We start from the raw sequence: 24,082 nt of genomic DNA, 5'->3' as shown, positions 1-24,082 counted from the left end.
CTATCACTATTTACAAGCTTAAAATAATAAAAATATAGAAATATTTCATCTTTACATTGATATTTAAAAAGTTTAGACCCTTAGGTAAATATTTACATGTTTTTTTTTATTTACATGTTTTTTATATTAAACATTTCATTTGGGTAGTTTTGGGAGGGTGGGAGGTAAACAATATGTTTATAATGTAAATGTGTGTTGATTTTCATATTTTTTTTAACTTTTAGTTGTAGTATTACTTTTTGGCCACAAGATGGCGTCCATGAGTTTGTTTACATGACGTCACTCTAAGCGTAACACATGCTTAGAGCGACGCATGGGGTACGTTACAGCCAGAAAAAATGAAGCTTCCGAGAGAAGCTGTCGGTTTTTCAGCGGGGGAGAGGAATCGGTGATCGGGCTTCATAGCCCGATTCACTGATTGCCTGCCTAACGAAACGATCGGCTGCAGGAGCACGCGGTAGCGCGCATGGTTCCTGGACGTAGTTTCTACGTCCAGGAACCAAAATAGGTTAGAGGTATACTCTGCGAACAAGCCTTTTACCTAAAACTCAGTCCAAATAACTGAGGCCTACTTAAAGTGAACCTCCGGACTAAAAATTGACTCAGGAGCACTGAAAAGGCCTGGTGTTTCTTTAACAGTTTCACAGCATCAGAACTTTTGTTTCTCTTATACAAGCCTCATTTTTAGCTGCACAGAAGAAAACTGCCCGGGCTTTTTTCCCCTGATGCTGTGCAAAGCATGATGGGATTTCTGATGTTGTTGCTCTCGTTCTGCTGTTTTGGTGCAAAACATTTTTTTCTTACATTTTGAATTTGACATTTGAAGCCTAGCGTGTGCAGCTGGGAGGGGTAATCAGGACACAGGATAGTTGGAACTGTGTCTCCTGCTCCCTGTCACCTCCTTTCAACCAAAAAGACGGCTGCCCCCATGACAAAGATGGCTGCCCCCATGAAATCACAAACATTTGCCTGTTCTTTTAAAACAGGGTGAGTAAGAGATTATATTACCTATCTATTCTAATTAACATAACTAATGTAACTTAATGACAGTATGTTTGTTTAGGCTGAAGTTCCCCTTTAAATTATAACACATGTAAAGCTCTCTTCACCTGTGAACATTCATAGTGAACCAATGAAATGTATCGCCTGCTAGAAATATCCTAATTTCTACTCACATCATAAAAAACATTCCTAAATGCACAAAATGATTGGTACATCAGCACAGCGCCCTCACCCTGCAGAGCATGGAGGTGCCATGGACGGGTCCGACAGCCCGGCCTGAGGACAGTAATGACCTGATGGGCATGGCTGGCACTCTTCCTCTGAACTCAGCCCCGCTGCCATAGAGAAGGAGCCCGGGGGGCAGGGCACTGGGGCTCGGGTACCATTGGGGCAGTAGTGTCCAACCGGGCAGATGTCATTCTGGGGAAAGTTTATATCGAAGGGAATCTGATGATCAGAAAGCAGAGGAATTATTCCAGAGACAGGTTAGGATTTCTTATGAGACACAATGGGGTCAATTTACAGAAAAACAAGACCTCAGCTACAAGAAGAGATAAATCATGAGGTAAACAGGCAAAGAGGGAGGTAATAAATGGGAAAAATAGAGAAGATCTCCTATTCAATTAACTTTTCTCCTGAGTTTTCTCCCGGGAGATAAATTCTCAGCTTCTCTATAAAATAGCTTTTCATCACTTTGCAACTCGGAAAAAGTACTAAGAAGACAGTAAAAAAGTAATGTTATTTTCAGTTTATTCTTGCTTCCATTTTCTTGATAAGATGTGAACATTTGTTCTGGGAGAAGAGATAATTGAATAGGGTGATAAATTGTAAACATTCTTTTTTATATCCTCTTTAAAATAACTTTTGAGCATTCTGCAATTAAAAAAGTACCAAAAAGAGTATTTTCTTGTTTGCGGAGGGTTCACGGGGCATTTATTGATAAGGTGTGAACAAATCACTTAGGAGAAAAAGTGCCTTGATACATAATACTATAAGAGAAAAGATACCCCTATAAACAGCACCACTGCAGACCATGGGCTTGATTCACAAAGCGGTGCTAACCTACTTAGCACGTCTAAAGTCTTTAGACGCGCTAACCAGGGTGCTAAGTAGGTTAGCACCGGATTTCTCAATCAGATCGTGCGCTAACTTTGCGCGCGTAAAGTTTTACGCGCGCTAAGTCCCATAGGCTTTAATGGGCACTTCGCGCGGTGCGCCCTGCGCTCTGTGCAGTACGCGCGTAAAGTTTTATGCGCATAAAGTTTTGCGCGCGTAAAGTTTTATGCGCGAAAAGCTTGTTTAGACGTGCTAAGGGGGTTTTCACAGGCGTGCTAACAGTTAGCACCGCTTTGTGAATCAAGCCCCATATGTATCAATCAAAAAATTATTTATTACAATCTTTGCAAACACATATCAATGATACACAAAATTAAAAACATCTAAAAACAGCATAATATTGTATTTCCAGCCATATTCAACATAATGGGCCTGCTAGATATAATAATCTATTATGTTCAATCTCAGTGGATGTACAACCAGTAACCACTGGGGGCTCAGAGAATGAGCCCCCTCGTGGATGAACCCGGGTTCAGTATGAATTATAAAGTGTAAAAAACCTGTGTATAACAGTACATATCAGCCCTACTTAGAACCATGAAAGTGCGTGTAGTGCTATATTTACACAAACAACCATTCAGCATATGCAATAACCTTAACTGTGCAACTTATCAGACTAAAAGTGCAATTTAAATACTGTCAGAGTCACTAATGACCAAGTGGAAGCAGCCTATAGGGTCTGCAAGGAAGTGAATAAGTAGAAGATATACTTAGCCGGGTATGAAAAGAGGCAGGCGCAGACTGGCTTGGAAGGACGGAAGTATCCCCTCAGGACATAGCCCACATGCTCCGCGGTCGTCACTCCGCTTTGAAAGGTGAAGTGGATAGCTCATTCTCTGAGCCCCCAGTGGTTACAGGTTGTACATCCACTGAGATTGAACATAATAGATTATTATATCTAGCAGGCCCATTATGATGAATATGGCTGGAAATACAATATTATGCTGTTTTTAGATGTTTTTAATTTTGTGTATCATTGATATGTGTTTGCAAAGATTGTAATAAATATTTTTTTTGATTGATACATATGGTCTGCAGTGGTGCTGTTTATAGGGGTATCTTTTCTCTTATAGTATTATGTATACTTGTTCTACCCCAGCACACGCAGTCAATATTACTTGGGGTGCTGAAAAACTCTTTTGTGTTTTAGAAAAAGTACATTGAATCACTCCCTTATCCATAAAATACTCTCCCCACCCGTCCCACATTTAGCCCTGATCCATATAGAAAGTTGTAGGGAGGTTTCTTACCCTGGGGGTGATTGGTGTGGGGATCACGGCCCCCTGGGAGCAGTAATATCCAGCGTAGCAATGGCCGGTTGGCTTGTGGAGACCTTCAGAGGAACAGTACATTCCTGGGGGATAAATAACAATGTCAGAAGAGCTGAATTCTGGGCACAAATATCGTCTTACTCCCAAGTACAGCCCATGCTTATGATGTGATAAATTGCCATAACTTTCCTAAGCATGACTGAGGAATTACATAACCAGATGTGAGGTGTAGCGCTGGAACTGGTTACCAGATCTCATACTTGCCTTTTCTGTAGGCATCTGGAGATGAGCAAAATATAATGATGTCATCATATCGATACCCCTCCCCTCCCCCAATGGCACACACTTGTAGTCATGGCCCAATTCGAGACAAGGAGTGTGTCTCATATAGGAGACACACACAGTGATATTTGAGAAGTGAAATGAAGTTTATTGGATTTACAGAAATTGCTCAATAACTGTTTAAACAAAATTAAAAAAGAAATGAAATCAATATTTAGTAGATCCTCCTTTTGCATAAATGACAGCCTCTAAACGCTCCCTGGAGGTCCCAATGAGAGTCTGGATTCTGGTTGAAGGTATTTTGGACCATTCCTCTTTACAAAACATCTCTAGTTCATTCAGGTTGGATGGCTTCCGAGCATAGACAGCTCTCTTTAACTCACACCACAGATTTTCAATTATATTCAGGTCAGGTCTGGAGACTGAGATGGTCATTCCAGAATGTTGTACCTGTCCCTCTGCATGAATGCCTTAGTGGATTTTGAGCAGTGTTTAGGGTTGTTGTCTTGTTGAAAGATCCAGCCCCGGCGCAGCTCCAGCTTTGTCACTGATTCCTGGACATTGGTCTCCAGAATCTGCTGATACTGAGTGGAATCCATGCGTTCCTCAACTTTGACAAGATTCCCAGTCCCTACACTGGCCACACAGCCCCACAGCATGATGGAACCACCACCATATTTTACTGTAGGTAGCAGGTGTTTTTCTTGGAAAGCTGTGTGCTTTTTCCTCCATGCATAATGCCCCTTGTTATGCCCAAATAACTCAATTTTAGTTTTATCAGTCCACAGCACCTTATTCCAAAATAAAGCTGGCTTGCCCAAATGTGCTTTAGCATACCTCTAACAGCTCTGATTGTGCTGTGGGGGGAGAAAAGGCTTCCTCTGCATCACTCTCACATACAGCATCTCCTTGTGTAAAGTGCGCCGAATGGTTGAATATTGCACAGTGACTCCATCTGCAGCAAGATGATGTTGTAGGTCTTTGGTGCTGGTCTGTGGGTTGACTGACTGTTCTTACCATTCATCACTTCTGTTTATCCGAGATTTTTCTTGGTCTGCCACTTCGAGCCTTAACTTGACCTGAGACCGTGGTCTTCCATTTCCTCAATATGTTCCTAACTGTGGAAATAGACAGCTGAAATCTCTGAGACAGCTTTCTGTATCCTTCCCCTAAACCATGATGATGAACAATATTTGTCTTCAAGTCATTTGAGAGTTGTTTTGAGCCCCCCTGTTGCTACTTTTCAGAGAAGATTAAAAGAGGAGGGAAACTTACAATTGACCCCATTAAATACTCTTTCTCATAAATGGAATCACCTGTGTATGTAGGTCAGGGGTCATTGAGCTTACCAAGCCAATCAAAGTTCCAATAATTAGTTCTAAAGATTTTGGAATCAATAAAACGACAACAGTGCGAAAATGTATGCACCTGCCTAATTTTGTTTAAACAATTATTGCACACTTTCTGTAAATCCAATAAATGTAATTTCACATCTCAAATATCACTGTGTGTGCCTCCTATGTGATATATTCAACTGACATTTTTTGTCCTAACAACCAACAATTTATGCAGGAAAATCATGACAATTAACAAGGTTGCACAAACTTTCGCATCCCACTGTATGTGATTTTACGTCACAGGACAGGTTCTCTTCAATACATGGGAACCTACGCTCACTACAGCTGATGGGATTGCCACAGATGGTCATTCAGTGGCTAATCATTCCAGCTTCCATGCAAATGTCATACAAATTGTATGCAGCTTGCAAATGGACCAATCAAAATCTGCAGGAAGTACTTTTGATTGCCCGGATCCTGAGCTGCATACAATCTGCATGCAAGTTGAATTTTTTGACATCTCATCAACCATTTTTGGCAGTTTCATCAACCACAATCAGGACAAAATGCGATTTTCACCTAAACGAAATCGTACCGCTTGCTGTAGTTTTCCTGTGATTGCGCTTAGGTAGTAGCATGACAACTGCAAGCAAATACCCATGTGGCTTTAGGCCCCACCCCCTGATCTCCCAGAAATCACAATGACAATTGACGATTGCACAAAAAAATAAGATTGCAAAACACGGAAAACCCTGATCAGAGTCAATGCACGTTTGCAAAGGTGATAGTGATGTGCAGTGGATAAAGGGCACTTGAAGACCTATTATCTCGGTTGCCGTTTCCCATGATGCACTGCTCTCACCAGGGGGGCAGGCCTCGCAGTCAGACTTGCTGGACGCTCCGGTCTTCGGTCCATATGTTCCGGCCGGACATGGAATCACGGTGATGAAGCTGGCTCCAGGTGGGCAGTAGTGACCAGCAGGGCAGAGAGAGGGCATGGCTATCCCCGAGCCTGAGGATAAATACATCAATATGTTAAATATCTCACTTATTGTATCTTCTGTTTAGCGGCAGAATTGTCCTGTGTCACCCAGCTGTGTGTTTAGTACTGACAGCCCCGCGCGTACGTATTGACGCATGACGCCACGAATACGTCACGTCCGTGTCCGGCTCACCATACCCGCCCGGCGTTCTTTGCCGCCATTCCCCCTATAAACAGCTGAGCAGTGGGCGTCCAGTCTCCATAGAGGCGCTCTGGCTTGATACTGATCTTCAGCTGATGAGTACCAAGATATCTTCATTACCCCATATACATGCCGCCGTGCACGATGTTTTTCTTATGTCTGGCATTTGAAAAATGAGTTTATACAACTGAACAGAGCCTATTGAAAAGATGGGAATTACTCACATAGATGTCTGAACGGTGACATTTTTTGATCTATACTTTATAAATGATGGGTACAATTCGTCTATTGCATTATGAGATCTACTAATTGCCATATATACATGGCCGGATTTCTGGCAAGGCCACATAGGCCATGGCCTAGGGCACCAGATAAACAAGGGGCGGCCTGCAGACAGTGGGCATTATTTGCAGGGGCATTATTTGCAAGTGTCCAAACAAATGAAAGGGGTCAGGATAACTGCACTATTAGTACCAGCTGGCATCTGCCTGTGCTGTGCTACAGGCAGCTGCAGTCCGTTAACCAAACATTTGTGAACAGTGTGTGACTAGCAAAAAGCCAGACCTTGTCCAATGACATATCAGCAGCTGCAGGCAGTTACAGAAGGCCGGGTCTCACGCACTTGGTGTGGGGGATGAAAGGACCAGGGGCAGCACCAGCAAATAGTACAGAATACAGAAGGCAGCGTCTCACAGTACCCATTTCTTAATTATTGATTGGCCAGCGCTGTTACCCTGGAGACAGCAATGGGTACAGGGCTCACTTTTACGTGTTACTGACCCCACCCAATGCCCAATTGTGAGCCACTTTTGACTATGTGTGTGTGGTGGACGGCTCCCACCATGCCCATCACCTGTAGATCGCTTGAATGACCAGTTCCCCCGTGTGACGTGATTGATTCATTTCACGTTGCCATGGAGACCTCAGCACTAGCTGCAATAGTGGACACCAGCAGCCCAAAAATTTTTGGGTGGGTGTGTGTGTGGAGAGAGGTGGTAGGATACGGTTTCGGTTGGGGCGGCTGGTAATAGTCGGCCTTGGGCGGTAAGAAGTACAAATCCGGCCCTGCATATATACTATATTGTATAATGGAAGATATGTAAAAAATATCACATAAGAATTCGAAAAACTATAGCTGAAGCATTTGAGCACCTCCTAGTAGTGTTATTTTCCCTCTTTTGTTTCCCCTTTCTTCCCCAGTGTTCTCCTTTTACGATTGCCTGATGAAGCGGGATGTTGGCCCGTGAAACGCGTTGCATCAATTTTTGGAGATTGTTTTGAAATAAATATAGTTGTGAAATTAACGGCTGAACTCGGCCTGGTCATTGTTATACCTGAGGGAGGTGAATCCACCCATGTCCCTCTTTTTAGACTGATTTTAATTATTTTATCCTATTTTGGCGCCTCTATTACTCTTGTTTACTCATATACTTAGTCCACCCCTGGTGGAGGGGTGTATCCCCAATTCTCTTCTCCTGTCTATAGAGAGCGGCTTTTTAGACCTGAGTGGGGTCAGGTTATAATTCTCCCCACCTGCTGTTCCAGTGGTCGCCTGTGCGGTGACCCGTGTTTGTGAGTATAATCTTAAAACACATACATTTTTCATTCTTTATTTAACATACTACACCAGATCGGGCTCTCTGTTTTTTTCCTCATTTCCAAAGCTCTGTGCAGTGCGCACGCAAAAGTTTGCGCGCGATGCGTGAAAACCTCTTTTAGACGCGCTAAGGGGCTTTTCACAGGCGTGCTAACAGTTAGCACCGCTTTGTGAATCAAGCCCCATAAGTGCTGGTGGTGTTCTAAAGATAGCCATACACTGGTCGATTTGCCATCAGATTCGACCAACAGAAAGATCCCTCTCTGATAGAATCTGATCAGAGAGGGATCGTATGGCTGCCTTTACTGCAAACAGATTGTGAATCGATTTCAGCATGAAACCGATCACAATCTGTGGTGGTGCTGCCGCTGCCTCCCCCCCTAGCCCCCCCCCCCCCCCGCCGCATACATTAACTGTTCCGGCCGGCGCGTATCCCCGCTTCTCCGCTGGGTTCCGCGTTCCGGTTCGGCTAACTTCACTTCTTTCTGTCTTTCTGTTCTGTTCTTTTGCTGTTAACCAATACATTTGGCACAAAATTAAGTGAAATTTCACATAATCACGCATGGATTACGCTAAATCTATTGAATGTCCACATCAGAATTACATTTGGCTGTAATAGCAAAAAATTACACAAAATTTCACATGATGGTAATTAGCAGATTAGGATCATCATCACCAGCCTGAGGTTCCTTAGATGCTTCTCTGAGTCTTTCTGGATGGATCTTGATGTAACTTCACTAGAATGGCCACTTCTGGGCAGATTTACCATAATTACAAGCTGTCTTTACTCGGAGAAGATGATACATTACACAAATGTTCGATAATGCTTTCACAACTGATACATTTCAGCATCTTTGGGGAGGACGACGTACAGAACTAACCTCATGAATTAACTTTGTTAAATTACAGTTTTCCTCTCCTTGGGTTTGATCCATTTTACCACAGGAAAACTTTACTGATATTTCCGCAAGTAAAATAGCATGCATTGCACATGGAGCACAATTTGCGTTAGGTACCCAATATGTGCGGTGCTAGAATAATGCACATTACACAATGTGTATTATACAAGCAATGCACAACGTGTGTATGCAATGCGAGTTATGCTCTGTGCGCAGTACACACTATGTTATTTACAGAAATGTCAGTAAAATTGAAGTGAGCTATCTGTAAACACCAGTTTTTCCTGGAGAAAAGTGAATCAATCTCATAGTTGGCGGACGCCGTTTCAGATCCATCCCCTCCAAAACCACTAGGCGCATGAACACCTTCTTCCCCCAGGCAGTTCTCCTGTTGAACTCCCTGAACTCAAGACACTCTTGCCCCAGGGCAAACTTTCCTCACAGCTGTTAACTCAGACCAACTAGAAACATGGACTGTCACAGCTGTATACTCTGACCCTCTCAAGACTCTAATCGTTGCTCTATATGTTTGCCTGTATGTTTTGCTTTGCCTTGCTTATGTTTGCCGTGTTTTGTTATATGTCCCTGAACTGCCATTTGCCATGTGAACCACAAGCAATTCCGGGCACACCAAGCGGTGTGTTTGGCGATAATAAAGATGATTCTGATTCTGATTCTGACATACTGAGAACTAGGAACAGAGTTACAAGATTTATCTGGAAATACTTGACTGGTGTATGTTAAAGCTGTTGAGTAGAGATAGTCATTGAAATGCTAATAATTGCAGCTTCGTGTAATGAAATACATATAAAATAAAATGCTAGACTTGAGCAGGTGCACTCACTGCCAATGGAAGGTCCACAGTAGAATCCATTAGGACAGGGGTTACAGGTTTCTCTCCCCTCTAGAGATTGGTACGTTCCACTCTCACATGGCACAGGAGCCGGGGACCCTGCAGGACAGAAGAATCCGCTCGGACAGCGGAAAGCAGATGGCCGGTCAGAGATCTGCCCCGGAGGGCAATAGAATCCCGCTGAGCAGAGTCCTTGCCACACGGCCTTCCCAGTACCTTCAAGGCAAGGATATCACAGTGAGGAATCCACAGCATTAAAGAATCCAAACTATTTTCCAGACATCAAAAGAAGAGCTGCCTAGAGAAAACAGAATGCTTTAAAATTGTTATTAAAATGTAAAAAGAGGAGGTGGATTACCTCAAGGAAGACAACGGTAAAAAAAGCAAGAGATTTATTTGCACTAGACAACATTTTTCATAAGCATATCCATACTCCCTTCAGGCGCTCAATGCCAGGCTCTTACTTTAGACAGTACTGTTATTTGGCCTGATGAAGTTAGTACTTTGTGCTCACAAAACTTGTTCCCTAGTGAAAATACATCTCTTGTTTTTGTTTTTTTTTACCAGCGTCATCCTTGAGGTAAGCCACCTCCCAGTTTACATTTTAATGATTTTAAAGTGTTTTATTTTCTGTGGGCGTGTCTTCTTCTCCCCCACTATGCAGGAGAAGGCCAATGTTGGACATAGTCTGACACAGGAGCAGAAAGGCTTAAAGGGGCATGATTACGTTGAGGCAGCGCGACATGACTTGCCATTGCAGAAGTGTCCGGAAGGACATGCCTGACAGTCTTCAGGTTTTTTGTTGCTGCTGAGAGGAGCAAAGGTCCCGCTGTCACAGGGAATAGGAGACGTCACACCCGAGGGACAGTAAAATCCAGGAGGACAGACTGATTGGTCGGGACGGGAGGACTGGACATCACAGAAGTACCCAGGCCAGCAATCTCCTATAAACAGACAAGGCGATTGGTTCAGTGACCTGAGACATCAGCAAAGGACCCGTCACAACCAATAAACACTGCACTACATTCAAGAAGCTGAATTGTGATTAGTTAGCGTTAGGACCATTGCCCTACGCACATCATAACAGAAGGCTATGCAACATTTTACTCTACAAGCCAAGCATAGGATGCCCATAGCTATTAGCCAGGAACTGGATATCTGGAAGCCACACCAATCTACACTTTCATTAAACCTCTAGTTCAGTCTCTCATTTTGTATTATAGTTGTGTAATATTTGCAGCAACTTAAAGCAGACCCAACCCAAATATTTTTTTAATTCAAATTATTTAGTTGCACCACTCTGACACATACAAAGATAAATAAACACTCCTCCAAGCCTATGAGCATTTCAGTGCATGCTTTTCACCCTTCTCTTTTCATAACTAGGGTTATACAGGTGGCAGCCATTACTTCTGAGCTTAGTAGGAGGTTTTAGATCATATGTGTGTTTGTCATCAGCTACCCTCCCTCACAGGGGCGTCGTCTATGTGAAATCTCACACAAGCTGAGATCACCTCCCCTGTGACATCATCAGTAGCAGCCTGTGTTTTGTTTTTTGTTTTTTTTATCTCCTCCACCAGTCTGCCCCACAATATGAAAGGAAGGGAGGGGTTTCTCCAATAAATGTAAAATATTTTATATTTGTCATCATGCAGCTGAAAAAAGGCAGCTATTTATTATTATAGTTTAGAAAATAGATTTTATTTCTCAAATCTTGCATTTTTAATATGGGTCCACTTTAAAAGGTAAGAAGAACTTACCTCAACAAGTTAATCACAGTAAGGAGTAAAAATTGAGTAATTTATAAAAACAAATAAAAAAAGCATACAGTGCATTTCACGGGTATCTATACGCTTCCTTGGATCAATGAACAGTACAGCTTGGAGAACCTGCACTGCACTTATCTTGAGGCAGTGTTCATTAACTTGATGAAGCAGTGAAGCAGGTTGACACTCATTAAACGCGTTTCGGGGGTTGCTCCCAGTTCAGCCAATTGTGTTATTTTTTTCTGAAACCAAACCAGCTTGGACACCTACATACTCCACAGGGTGGTCGGTTTCACCACACCTAAGCCTTTTACTGTGGTTGCCAACCTGTAACCCGGGTTTATGAGTACCTCATCATTATTCATGATCATACTGTGCTAATTTTGCTTTTGTAAAATTTCACTAACAATTTTGCAATTACGATTACGCGTAATTACGATTTTTACATTGAAAAACATTTATTTTGCATAATCGATTTGTAAATTGCAGGTAATTATGAACGCTGTCGTTTTTTGCATAAATTGCGAAAACGCATTTTGCAAAAACCAGTGTGGTAAGAGCAAGACTTTTTTTTTTTTTTCAAAAAGACTGTAGTTTTTAAATTTTTTTTTTTCTTAACGAATTCTAAGATAAATGTTTTTTAAACTCTGTAAAATGACATTTTGCCGTGGTATACTTTAATATTTACTGAGTACCGAATACACATTTTTTACATTTTAAAGCAAAACCTTGACCTTAAAAAGAGAACGGAACATATTTCCCTTGGTAGAAGGAAGCTTTTGGATCTTCCAGAGGCTTCCCTCTTCATCCACCAGACCTCAAATCCAACTCCAGGACTCTCTGGAAATTTGCGATCGCATTTCCGTATGTGAACGAGCATGTACCTGCACAGCTGCGCGGCGTCCAGCGCATGCTCCTTCACAGATGGGATAGAGAAACTGTGTGACTTTCTCTTGTTTTTAAAGTCATAGCTTTGCTTTAAAATGAATAAAATGTGTATGCAGAACTCAGAACTCTGTATATATATATCAAAGTGTACCGCAGCAAACGTTATTTAAAAAAAAAACATTTTTTCTTTGAATTTTTTTTTTCCAAACACTACAAGTTATTTTTTAAATAAATTTAAAAAAAAAAATGATGACTTGTACCCACAAAACCAAATTTAGCATTTTTACATCTTTACTCATGATGGCGAAATTACGTACGCAATTATGATTATACACAAAGATAATTATGAATTTTCCAGAAATTTCATATTATGATTTTGCACCGCAATTGTGAAATTCAATGTAAAATTGCGATTGTGCAACTACTCATGATTTGTTACTCATTATTGATATCATAACACTACACTATAACTTTTTCCTGCACTTTTTCCCCTTCCTGGAAGATCGGCAGGTTGTCCAGGCTCCGCCTATATCCAACAATGTTGCAGTTTGTACCTGAGATGTCTCCAGAAAGGCAGAACTTTCCAGCAGGACACGTCTCTCCCGTCACCCCATCAGTTGGGTTTGAGACCACGGCTCTCCCCATGCACCAATATCCTGGCAGACACCTCCCAGAAGGCTCAGCGAGGCCATCCGTGCCACAGTAATACCCAGCAGGGCAAGGCTGGCATTGAGCTGCAATAGAACAACCAATGTTCAGTCTCATACTGCACACAAGGATCACAGAATAGAGGAGAGGAAACCTAGGGTAGGGTTCCTGCCATGGCCACACAGACTGTGGTCTAGGGCGGCTCTGCTCAAGGGGAAGCAGGATATGTAACGGGCATATGGAAGAGGAGGATGCAGAGCACAGAAAAGGAAAACAGTTGCCAGTGGGAGATGTACAGGGATGAATTGGCTAAGTGCTGGGTTCCAACGTGTCCTGTACGAAGATGAATGGAAGCAATAATCTCAATGAGCTTACCGGCAATTGCCGGCAATTGCACAAACTATGCAGTCTGTGACAGTCTATAGCAGTGGTCTTCAAACTAAGGCCCGCGGGCCGAATGCACCCCCTGAGGCTTTTTTACCCCCCCCCCCCCACACACACACACACAAAATGTATTACTTATAGATGCGGACTGCTGCATCTTTAAAAATGAGCAGCCCACAAATATAATAGCAGTGCTGACACCACCCTTTCACATGGAAGCCATAAAGAAGTAATTCACTGGCTTCCAATCATTCACTGTTGTCCAATTGGATGGCAGGTTGTCACCTGGGTATGCTTCTTTGTCCCGCAAAGACTTGTTAGAGTCACAATATCTGCACCTTCTGAGTTGGTGACATAATAACTGCACCTGCTGAGTTGGGGGGCATACTATCTGCACCTGCTGAGTTGGGGGGCATACTATCTGCACATGGTAAAATGGTCTGGTTAAATGGGAGACATGAGGGCTGCACATGTTAGTAGGAGCTGTCTACCATACCTATGTGCAATGTCATGTTTTTCTACATCATTTTATGTATACTCCGACCCCCCAGCAGTCTGAAGTATGTTGACCCAAAAAAGTTTGGGGACCCTTGGTCTAAAGGTTCCCCTTAACAGTACAGTCTCCCAAATGATTGATCAAACATTAATGATGACTGTTGAACAATCGCTCTATTGATCATTCCGTTGATCTGAATTTCGGAACAATTCTTTTAAGGATGCCCCTTAACGGTAAAACGTTTACTTCAGATTCGATCTTTCGACGCGATTTGAACGATCAAACTAATCAGAACGCAATTATCGATTGTCCCCCATATCGGAACTACTTAAGAAGGTTTTACATTCCAATTCGATCATAAAATCCAACTTCAATATTTTTTTACTTTCCAATTAACCAAAGAATTGTTTCACATTAATTTGCGCCACACATGGCACAGTTTTCTATACAATGCGATCATAAAAACTGCATCAAAAGATTGAATCTGAAGGTAAAATTGTACCGTTAATAGACACCTTTAGTCTGATGAGATTGCATATCATTTCCCCCTCCGTTTGTGGGCCACGAATGATCATTTCCGATTGAGCACAATGATCGGATTAGACGATTGATCATTCATGTAATTGGACGGTTAATGGCCACCTTAAGCATAATATTGTGTGAAGGTGCAAGTGACAGAGGCAAGAGCCACCAACCTTCTGCTCTGAGCTGTGTGTCTGGGCTGTAGGTCCCCTGCGGACATTGCTGCATCCTTACAGAGTCACTACCCCGGGGGCAGAAGTGGCCGGTGGGGCAAGGCTGGGGGCTGACACTTCCGGTACGCTCGATGGCGTCGCAGTGATAACCAGCCGGACAAATCTTACAGCTGGACTCTCTTTCCTGGTCCTGGTAGAATCCTGATCCAACCATGGAATAATAACACAAAAAGAAGATAACATTATACAATTAAAAAGGATAATGATTTTGTTGGAGCTTAGAGTTCTGTACACACAGATAGACACCCAGTATAACAAGTTAGAACTCTTTACAGAAGAAAAACATGCAGCGATATAGCATACACCACCATCAGGAAATGCAGCTTACTTAGAACAGAAAGGAACACACAGTGAATACAGGAAATTACAATACCATAGAGATCAGTGCAACACTTTACATACACAGTGACATCTTGTGGTTGTTTTATTATAGTGCAGTTTAAGGTAATAATGTTAAATCTCTAATAGATTACCACCTACAAGGTTCCAGCTGTTTTTCTCACAATGGCTGGTACATAACGAAAGGCCCATATTTAATTAACTTTCCTCCTGAGTTTTCTCACAGGAGATGTTTTCACACTTAAGAATAAAACATATTTTAAAGGATAACTGTAGCGAGAGGAATATGGAGGCTGCCATATTTATTTCCTTTTAAGCAATACCAGTTACTTGGCTGTCCTGTTGATCCTGTGTCTCTAATACTTTTAGCCATAGACCCTGAACAAGCATGTAGCCTATCAGGTGTTTTTGACATTATTGTCATATCTGACAATATTAGCTGCATGCTTGTTTCTGGTGTTAGTCAGACACTACTGCAGCCAAATAGACCAGCAGGGCTGCCAGGCAACTGGTATTTTTAAAAATATAATAATTATAATAATATGGCAGCCTCCATATTCTTCTCACTTTGGTTGTCCTTTAAGCCCCTGAAAAGCAAGAAAATACTCAGAGTAAGTGTATGCCTTCTTTGACACTTTTTTGAGTTTTTTTTCAGTTGTCAGGTGCAGAAAAATTATTTTTTAAATGAGATGAAAAAATATCCCATGGGAGAAATCTCAGGAGAAATGTCAATTGAATAGCAGCCAAAATATCATGTTTCTGTGAATACTGTGAACACAAGTATTATTTCTGTGCTTCAGCTTCTCTCTGATCATTTAGACAAGCTTCTAAATTACAATTACTAAGGAAAAAATAAAAGTGTCTGAAATGGTTAATAAAAGTTACTTTCATTGTCCCCTGGAGCCTTATTATTTTATTGTGCCAGCAGGGGAGTGTGTTGCACTCAGGTCTCAATGACTGATGTGACAACAGCACTGATCCCAAGCAGAAGACTGCTGTTTTCTCAATGTACAGCTCCCTTACAAAACAGTATTTAATGGCTTCTCCTAGCAATAGCTGTACTGTTACCGGGAGGGGGGGGGGGGGGGGGGGGGTTGTCACACTGTGATTTGTACAGATGTGGCATTATATTAGGACAAGGACAGGTAGGATAGCTATATGAGCAGGATTTGGAGACAGGATTGTATTGAGCTATGTCAGATAAATTCCTCTTTAATATACAAACCATTTTCACAGAGCAGAGGAGCAGCGGCTCCTGCAGGGCAATAGTGACCCTTTGGGCAGGGACCCCCTGTGCTGCCCTCTACAGGTGACTCCACGACAGCTCCCATCACACAGTAGAATCCCACAGTGCAGTTCCCTGAAATAAAGACACCAGAACGTCATTCCAAGCACTGCATTCTGGGTAAAGCGTAGCACCAGTTACACAATCTAATCCTTTTCCGACAGATCATGTGACTTCCCAACATCCAATGGAAACAAAGGAAGAAAGCATCGAGCAGAGAAACAACCCCAATGTCTCTGTTCATAATGAAAACAAAAGATATTCCAGATTCATCCTAGAAATATGAAGAGAGGAACTGGCATCAAATCTAAAGATGGCGGCAGTGATCTCCTCACTCAGCAGTTACAGCTGCACACTCTGCACTGACCCAAATATAAGTCAATATTTTACATTTTTATGGGGAAAAACAAAACCTTTTACATATCAGTGCATATGGTAGTCAACCAATTTCACATCTCTGTCCACCAGACATTTTATTTGGTGGAATATATACATGCAACAACTCTAATGCTTAAACTATTTGAATGCTACATGGACAGATGGCACTATGTACTAAAGTATGCTTAACCCCATTACTTCAAAGAACAGGCAAATGATGATTCCTTATTCCCATAAAATAAACATAACCACTTTTATGACCATTTCAGTTAACATTCAGCCACTCAGATACATGTACATAAGAATGGTCAGACTGCATTCATGTTCACCACTCTCAGGTCTATGGAGGGACATGTGGTCTCTGAGACTCTAACCTGAGATGTGTGCTGAAGCTTCTCCTCTACAGAAGGTCCCAGGAGGACAGGGCAGGCACGAGTCAGGAGAGGACATCCCTGGGCGAGGCTGGAAGGTGCCAGGGGGGCACGGCAGAGGCTGCTGGCTCCCACCTGGGCAGAAATAGCCTGCCGGGCACACAGCTCCACTCTCCCCATCTGTAGGGTTGGGCACACGGCTGTTCAGTGCACAATAATATCCCGAGAGGCACTTTCCTGATGGAGCTGAAAGACCTGTAAAAACAAATAACAATAACACAAAAAAAACACTACTTGTATTATGTAGAAGGTCACTCTGTGTGTTACACTCAGAATTCGGTGTCCGCTACATCCTATATAAAACAGCAACAGGAAGGTCCTAAATCTGTAGAGACACAAGATTACTATGGTACTATTAAAGAGAACCCGAGGTGTGTTTAAAGAATGTTATCTGCATACAGAGGCTGGATCTGCCTATACAGCGCAGCCTCTGTTGCTATCCCAAACCCCACTACGGTCCCCCTGCACTCTGCAATCCCTCATAAATCACAGCCGTGCTGTGAGGCTGTGTTTACATCTGTAGTGTCAGTCTCAGCTGCTCCCCCGCCTCCTGCATAGCTCCGGTCCCTGCCCCGTCCCTTCCCTCCAATCAGCAGGGAGGGGAGTTCTGCAGGAGGCGTGGAGAGCAGCAGACTGACACTATAGAGATAAACACAGCCAGCTCTGACAAGCTGTTTGTCAGCAGCGTGGCTGTGATTTATGGAGGGATTGCAGAGTGCAGGGGGGCCTTAGGGGGGTTTGGGATAGCAACAGAGGCTGGGCTGTATAGGCAGATCCAGCCTCTGTATGCAAATAATATTCTTCAAACCCACCTCGGGTTCTCTTTAAAGAGACACTGAAGCGAAAAAAAAAATGATGATATAATGATTTGTATGTGTAGTACAGCTAAGAAATAAAACATTAGGAGCAGAGACATAAGTCTAATATTGTTTCCAGTACAGGAAGAGTTAAGAAACTCCAGTTGTTATCTATGCAAAAAAGCCATTGAGCTCCACGACTTTCAAAGTCGCAGAGAGCTTATTATCTCAACTGTCAGTCACTGTATTTTCATTTTCTCCCCAGTGGACAGGTCAATAGTTCACAAGACTGCTCTGTAAAAACATTTAGAATGCTGAGTAGTGTGTAAACTGCAAATATTAGAGAATGATGCAATGTTATAAAAAACACTATAAGCCTTGTCTATAAACTTAGGCCTGGTACACACCATGCAATTTTCTGTCAGATAGACAGAGTAGACAGTAGAGATGTCGCGAACCTCCGATTTTCGGTTCGCGAACCGGGTTCGCGAACTTCCGCGGAAGGTTCGGTTCGCGGAAAATTTCGCGAACCGCAATAGACTTCAATGGGGAGGCGAACTTTGAAAAATAGAAAAAATTATGCTGGCCACAAAAGTGATGGAAAAGATGTTTCAAGGGGTCTAACACCTGGAGGGGGGCATGGCGGAGTGGGATACATGCCAAAAGTCCCGGGGAAAAATCTGGATGTGACGCAAAGCAGCGTTTTAAGGTCAGAAATCACATTGAATGCTAAATTGCAGGCCTAACGTGCTTTCAAACATCTTGCATGTGTATACATCAATCAGGGAGTGTAATTAGAGTACTGCTTCACACTGACATACCAAACTCACTGTGTAACGCACCGCAAACAGCTGTTTGTGTAGTGACGGCCATGCTGGACTACTGCGCAACATGGCGAGATTGCTCTTCCTCACTCAGTGATGTCAGGTAATGTGTGACTTCCTTCTCAACTTTCCATGGCATTGTTAAAAAGCTTACGTTTTGTTTTTAAATTACATTTTCTACTTGCTGTGTACTTGTTCAGTACCGAGAATCCTGTGGAGGCGGGCAAGTCTGCCATTGTGACCCCGGCTAATGGCCGGGGAATGAGGGGTTTGAATCCGGTGTGGAGCTTGAGCAACGGCTACCACTACACATCCAAGGAGGGCAGCGGGCAGGCATGCACGCCCGCCCGCCCGCCCCGAGGTAGTGACTAAAAATAACAATACAGGAGGAGGACTTTCGAGGCCCTGCTGTGTATTTGAAATGAATGTACTTTAAATCCTTTAACGAGAACCAGTTATGGCGGGCAAAGATGACACCACATTCCTTTCACGAGAATCATATGGAGGTGGGCAAGTCTGCCATTTGTGACCCCGGGTAATGGCCGGGGAATGAGGGATGGAATCCGGTGTGGAGCCTGAGAAACGGCTACCACTACACATCCAAGGAGGGCAGCAGGCAGGCATGCACGCCCGCCCCGAGGTAGTGACCAAAAATAACAATACAGGAGGCGGACTTTCGAGGCCCTGCTGTGTATTTGAAATGAATTAACTTTAAATCCTTTAACGGGAATCCGTTATGGAGGGCAAGTCTGCCATTGTCACCGCGGGGAATGAAGGTTGGATTCCGGCCCGAAGTGGGAGCCTGCTGAGACCCATGCTGTAGCTGCCCTGACCGTGCTTTGCAGACCAGGCATCTGTGGTCAGATGGACCCTTGAGCCAGCGGAAGACAAACCAAGTCGAAAGCATTTGCCAAGAATGTTTTACGGAGGGCAATTTTTTTTTGCCCTTTTTTTAAATTTTTTGAAAATGATAGATGGTTGTATTTTTAAATTGTTTGAAAGTTTAGATAATTGTATTTTTAAATTGTTTAAAAGTGTATCCATTCTTCCTCCCCCCAGCCACGAACAATACCATGGGATTGTGGAGCAGCAGAAGCCCCCTGTGACGGCTGCCGCGGTTGTTCTCCGCGGCTTGTCTTTTGAGGGGTGCTGCTTTTCCTCAGGTGTTCTTGCCAATCATAGCTGTTTGTGCCTTCTCTCCAGGTGCCTTCGTAAGGCACTTGTCCCTACGTGACAGTTGGCCTTTCCACGGCTCAGTTTTTGCTGGCAGAGACAACAGATGGCTTTGCTCCGATCTGAGACAAACACGTTAAAAAATTTCCAAACCGCTGAGCCCCCCTGGGCTGATGGCGCTACGGTGGCATCAGCAGCTGAGGTTGAAGGGCATGTTGGCTGTCTGGCCATAGCGGGCGATACATGGCGCCGGACACTGCCCCCAGCTGTTTCTGACTGAGGACGAGCTCCCTCTTGTATTGCGTTCCGGAGTTGGAGCCTGATCAACGTCTACCACCACACATCCAGTCAAGGAGGGAGGCAGGCAGGCACACACGCCCGCCCCGAGGTAGTGACCAAAAATAACAATACAGGACTCAGGAGGACCTTTTGCGGCCCTAATTGAAATGAATTAACTTTAAATCCTTTAACGGGAATCCGTTATGGAGGGCAAGTCTGCCATTCAGGTTGGATTCCGGCCCGAAGTGGGAGCCTGCTGAGACCCATGCTGTAGCTGCCCTGACCATGCTTTGCAGACCAGGCATCTGTGGTCAGATGGACCCTTGAGCCAGCGGAAGACAAACCAAGTCGAAAGCATTTGCCATGAATGTTTTACGGAGGGCAAGTTTTTTTGCCCTTTTTTTTTACATTTTTTGAAAATGATAGATGGTTGTATTTTTAAATTGTTTGAAAGTGTATCCATTCAAGTGCAAGTTATGCACTGACTGCCAGGTATAATGTGCAGTCACAGATGCAGTGAAAGGTATGCAGTGACTGCAAACAGCCGTTTGTGTAGTGACGGCCGTGCTGGACTGGTGCGCACCATGACGAGAGTGCAGGTGATGGTGGCTTTTCAGCCCATATGCTCGCCCGGCTAATGTAGCTGAATGACAGAACAGTGACTGTCCAGCTGATCAAATTTGGTCTGACCACAATGAAGCAACGACCTTATTATCTTTTGTGTGCCACCCCCACCCGAGACACTCAAATAGCCGGCGGTCATTGCTTCATTGTGATGCGCAAGCCCCTTCACCAAGGCAAGGTAATGATCACGAAGGGGGATGGGCACATGTACACGCACCAGAAAAATTAGTGTAGCGGCCGCTGCTAGGGGCGGCCTTAAAAATTCAGGAATCCGCCTAGAGTCCTGGACCCTGTTGGTAGTGGCGGAGAAGGCAGTCAAGCGGCCTGCAGGCAGAGGTGCTGTGTGTGGGGACTGACTTAGTCTTCGGTCGTGCAGTAGCCCTCCGTGATCCATTCCTCATTCATTTTGATAAAGGTCAGGTACTTAGGCGACTTCTCTTCTCAGTAACTATGCCTCCAGCTGCACTGAAGGTCCTTTCTGACAGGACGCTTGCGGCAGGGCAAGAGAGAAGTTGTATGGCAAATTGGGACAGCTCTGGCCACAGGTCAAGCCTGCGCAACCAGTAGTCCAAGGGTTCATCGTCGCTTTTCGCAGAGTCTACATCCACACTCAAGGCCAGGTAGTCGGCTACCTGCCGGTCCAGGCGTTGGTGGAGGGTGGATCCGGAAGGACTATGGCGAGGAGTTGGACTAAAGAACGTCCGCATGTCCGACATCACCCTGAGATCGCTGGAGCATCCTGTTCTTGCCTGTGTGGACTTGGGAGGAGGAGGGTTACTGCCAGTGGTACCTTGATTGCGTTGTGCAGCCACATCACCCTTAAATGCATTGTAAAGCATCATCGACAGCTTGTTCTGCAAGTGCTGCATCCTTTCCGCCTTTTGTTGAGTTGGTAAGAGGTCCACCACTTTGTGCCTGTACCGAGGGTCTAGTAGCGTGGCCACCCAGTACAGGTCATTTGTCTTGAGTTTTTTGATACGGGGGTCCCTCAACAGGCTGGACAACATGAAAGAGGACATCTGCACAAATCTGGATGCAGACGTACTCTCCATCTCCTCTTGCTCTTCCTCAGTGATGGGACGCAACTCCTCTTCCTCCCCCCAGCCACGAACAATACCACGGGAACGTGGAGCAGCAGAAGCCCCCTGTGATGGCTGCCGCGGTTGTTCTCCTTCCGCCGCCTCATCCTCCTCCACAGAAACACCTTCCTCATCATCACCATCATCAGAGTCTGACTCCTCTCCTTCCCCACACGACTCCTCTTCTTCCTCCTCCTCCTCCCCCCTCTGTACTGCCGCCGGTGTTGTGGAAACATCGGGTTCGTGTGTAAATGGCTCCCGCGACTCCTGCTGCCCTAACTCTTCTTGTTCACGCTCCTCCACAGCTGTATCCACCACTCTACGCACGGCACACTCCAGGAAGTAGGCGTAGGGGATCAAGTCGCTTATGGTGCCCTCATAGCGACTCACCAGTTTGGTCACCTCATCAAATGGCTCCATGACCCTGCATGCATTTCGCATCAGTGTCCAGTTGTTGGGCCACAACATCCCCATCCTCCCAGATTGCGTCCTTGTACTGTAATGATACAGGTACTGGGTGACGGCTTTCTCCTGGTCTAGCAGGCGAGAGAACATCAGCAGGGTGGAATTACAGCGAGTCGGGCTATCGCAAATCAGGCGTCTCACCGGCAAGTTGTTTCTACGCTGAATGTCCGCAACGCGTGCCATGGCCTTGTAAGAGCGCCTGAAATGCCCACACAACTTCCTGGCCTGCTTCAGGACGTCCTCTAAGCCTGGGTACTTGGACACAAATCTTTGCACGACCAGATTAAGCACATGTGCCATGCAGGGTATGTGTGTCAGCTTTCCCAAATTCAACGCAGCAATGAGATTGCTGCCGTTGTCACACACCACGTTGCCGATCTCAAGCTTGTGCGGGGTCAGCCATTGCTCCACCTGTTTGTTAAGAGCAGCCAGGAGAGCTGCTCCAGTGTGACTCTCTGCTTTCAGGCAAGACATGTCTAACACTGCATGACACCGTTGCACCTGGCATGCAGCATAGGCCCTGAGGTGCTGGGGCTGTGTAGCTGGAGAGGAGATGGCGGCACCAGCCAAGGAAGAGGAGGAGGAGGATGACGACAGCGAAGCGGTGATAGCAGGTGGAGAGGAGGTGGCTGGAGGCCTGCCTGCAAGCCGTGGAGGTGTGACAAGTCGGTCCTCTGCGCAGACACGTACTCCCTGCTTGCTGCCATTGGTCACCAGGTTGACCCAATGGGCTGTGTATGTAATGTAGTGGGCGGCCCTGCCCGTGCTTGGCAGACCAGGCATCCGTGGTCAGGTGGACCCTTGACCCAACGCTGTGTGCCAGAGATGACACCACTTGCCTCTCAACTGCACGGTACAGTTTGGGTATGGCCTTTTGTGAAAAATAATTGCGGCCTGGTATCTTCCACTGTGGTGTACCAATGGCCACAAACTTACGGAAAGCCTCCGACTCCACCAGCTTGTATGGTAATAGCTGGCGAGCTAATAGTTCCGCCATGCCAGCTGTCAGACGCCGGGCAAGAGGGTGACTGGCAGACATTTGCTTCTTCCGCTCAAATACTTCCTTCACGGACAGCTGGGTACTGCTGTGGGCAGAGGAGAAGGAACCGCTCAAGGGAAGAGGCGGTGTGGAGGAGGGTGGCTGTGAAGGTGCAAGGGAGAAAGTGGATGAAGACGATGCACCTGAAGGAGGAAGAAGAGAAGGAGGGTGGCTTGTCTTTTGAGGGGTGCTGCTTTTCCTCAGGTGTTCTTGCCATAGCTTTTTGTGCCTTCTCTCCAGGTGCCTTCGTAAGGCACTTGTCCCTACGTGAGAGTTGGCCTTTCCACGGCTCAGTTTTTGCTGGCAGAGACAACAGATGGCTTTGCTCCGATCTGAGACACACACGTTAAAAAATTTCCAAACCGCTGAACCCCCCTGGGGTGATGGCGCTAGGGTGGCATCAGCAGCTGACGAAGGGCATGTTGGCTGGCTGGCCATAGCTGGTGATACATGGCGCCGGACACTGCCCCCAGCTGTTTCTGAGGACGAGCTCCCTCTGCTTGTATCATGGAGTCGTCTCCTCCTACTCCTCTCTGACTCCTCCTCTGAACTGTCCACCTGGTCATCTCCTCTACCGGGAACATATGTGGTATCCGTATAATCGTCATCATAATCCTCCTGGCCAGCTGCGCTTTCCTCAGACACCTCCTCAAGTGCTCCAACTTCAGGTGGTTCACCATCATCCCTATCCACACACGTTACGTCCATACTATCGCCACCTAACTCAGACGTAGGAGGTGGTGTACCTGCGCCTTCTTGTTGTTGTTGCAGTAGTGGCTGGGAATCAGTGATTTCACCACCACCACTAAATAACTCCTGCGAAGTGTCAAATGCAGCGGATGTGGTGCTTGTTGTAGTGCTGGTGGCTGCGGGAGATAAGGTGTTCTGTGT

General features: G+C 44.9%; 1 protein-coding gene and 1 long non-coding RNA gene across 2 annotated transcripts; both read right to left on the bottom strand.

Moving 5' to 3' along the window:
* Nucleotides 1-1,230: 1,230 nt before the first annotated feature.
* On the bottom strand, nt 1,231-10,114 carry LOC137522015 (sushi, von Willebrand factor type A, EGF and pentraxin domain-containing protein 1-like). Its single transcript, XM_068242033.1, has 5 exons — nt 10,106-10,114; nt 9,607-9,757; nt 5,871-6,020; nt 3,369-3,472; nt 1,231-1,449 (listed from the first exon to the last, which is right to left on the bottom strand). The coding sequence occupies exons 1-5, from the start codon at nt 10,112-10,114 to the stop codon at nt 1,231-1,233; spliced, it is 633 nt and encodes a 210-aa protein (XP_068098134.1).
* Nucleotides 10,115-10,435: 321 nt separating this feature from the next.
* LOC137520648 (uncharacterized) lies at nt 10,436-14,533 on the bottom strand. The gene is made up of 3 exons (XR_011021908.1): nt 14,419-14,533; nt 12,750-12,929; nt 10,436-10,485 (listed from the first exon to the last, which is right to left on the bottom strand). It is a non-coding gene; the product is annotated as an uncharacterized lncRNA (long non-coding RNA).
* Between the last annotated feature and the right edge of the window lie 9,549 nt (nt 14,534-24,082).

This window comes from Hyperolius riggenbachi, chromosome 6, assembly GCF_040937935.1.
Source record: "Hyperolius riggenbachi isolate aHypRig1 chromosome 6, aHypRig1.pri, whole genome shotgun sequence".
NCBI classification, from domain to species: Eukaryota; Metazoa; Chordata; class Amphibia; order Anura; family Hyperoliidae; genus Hyperolius; species Hyperolius riggenbachi.
This window is presented reverse-complemented; position numbering and strand designations above follow the sequence as displayed.

Coding starts and splice junctions, on each gene's coding strand:
- LOC137522015 (XM_068242033.1), bottom strand. Junction 3,473..5,870: donor CTGCGAGGCCTGCCCCCCTG/GTGAGAGCAGTG, acceptor TTTATCCCCCAG/GAATGTACTGTTCCTCTGAA. Junction 1,450..3,368: donor CCACACCAATCACCCCCAGG/GTAAGAAACCTC, acceptor TCTGATCATCAG/ATTCCCTTCGATATAAACTT.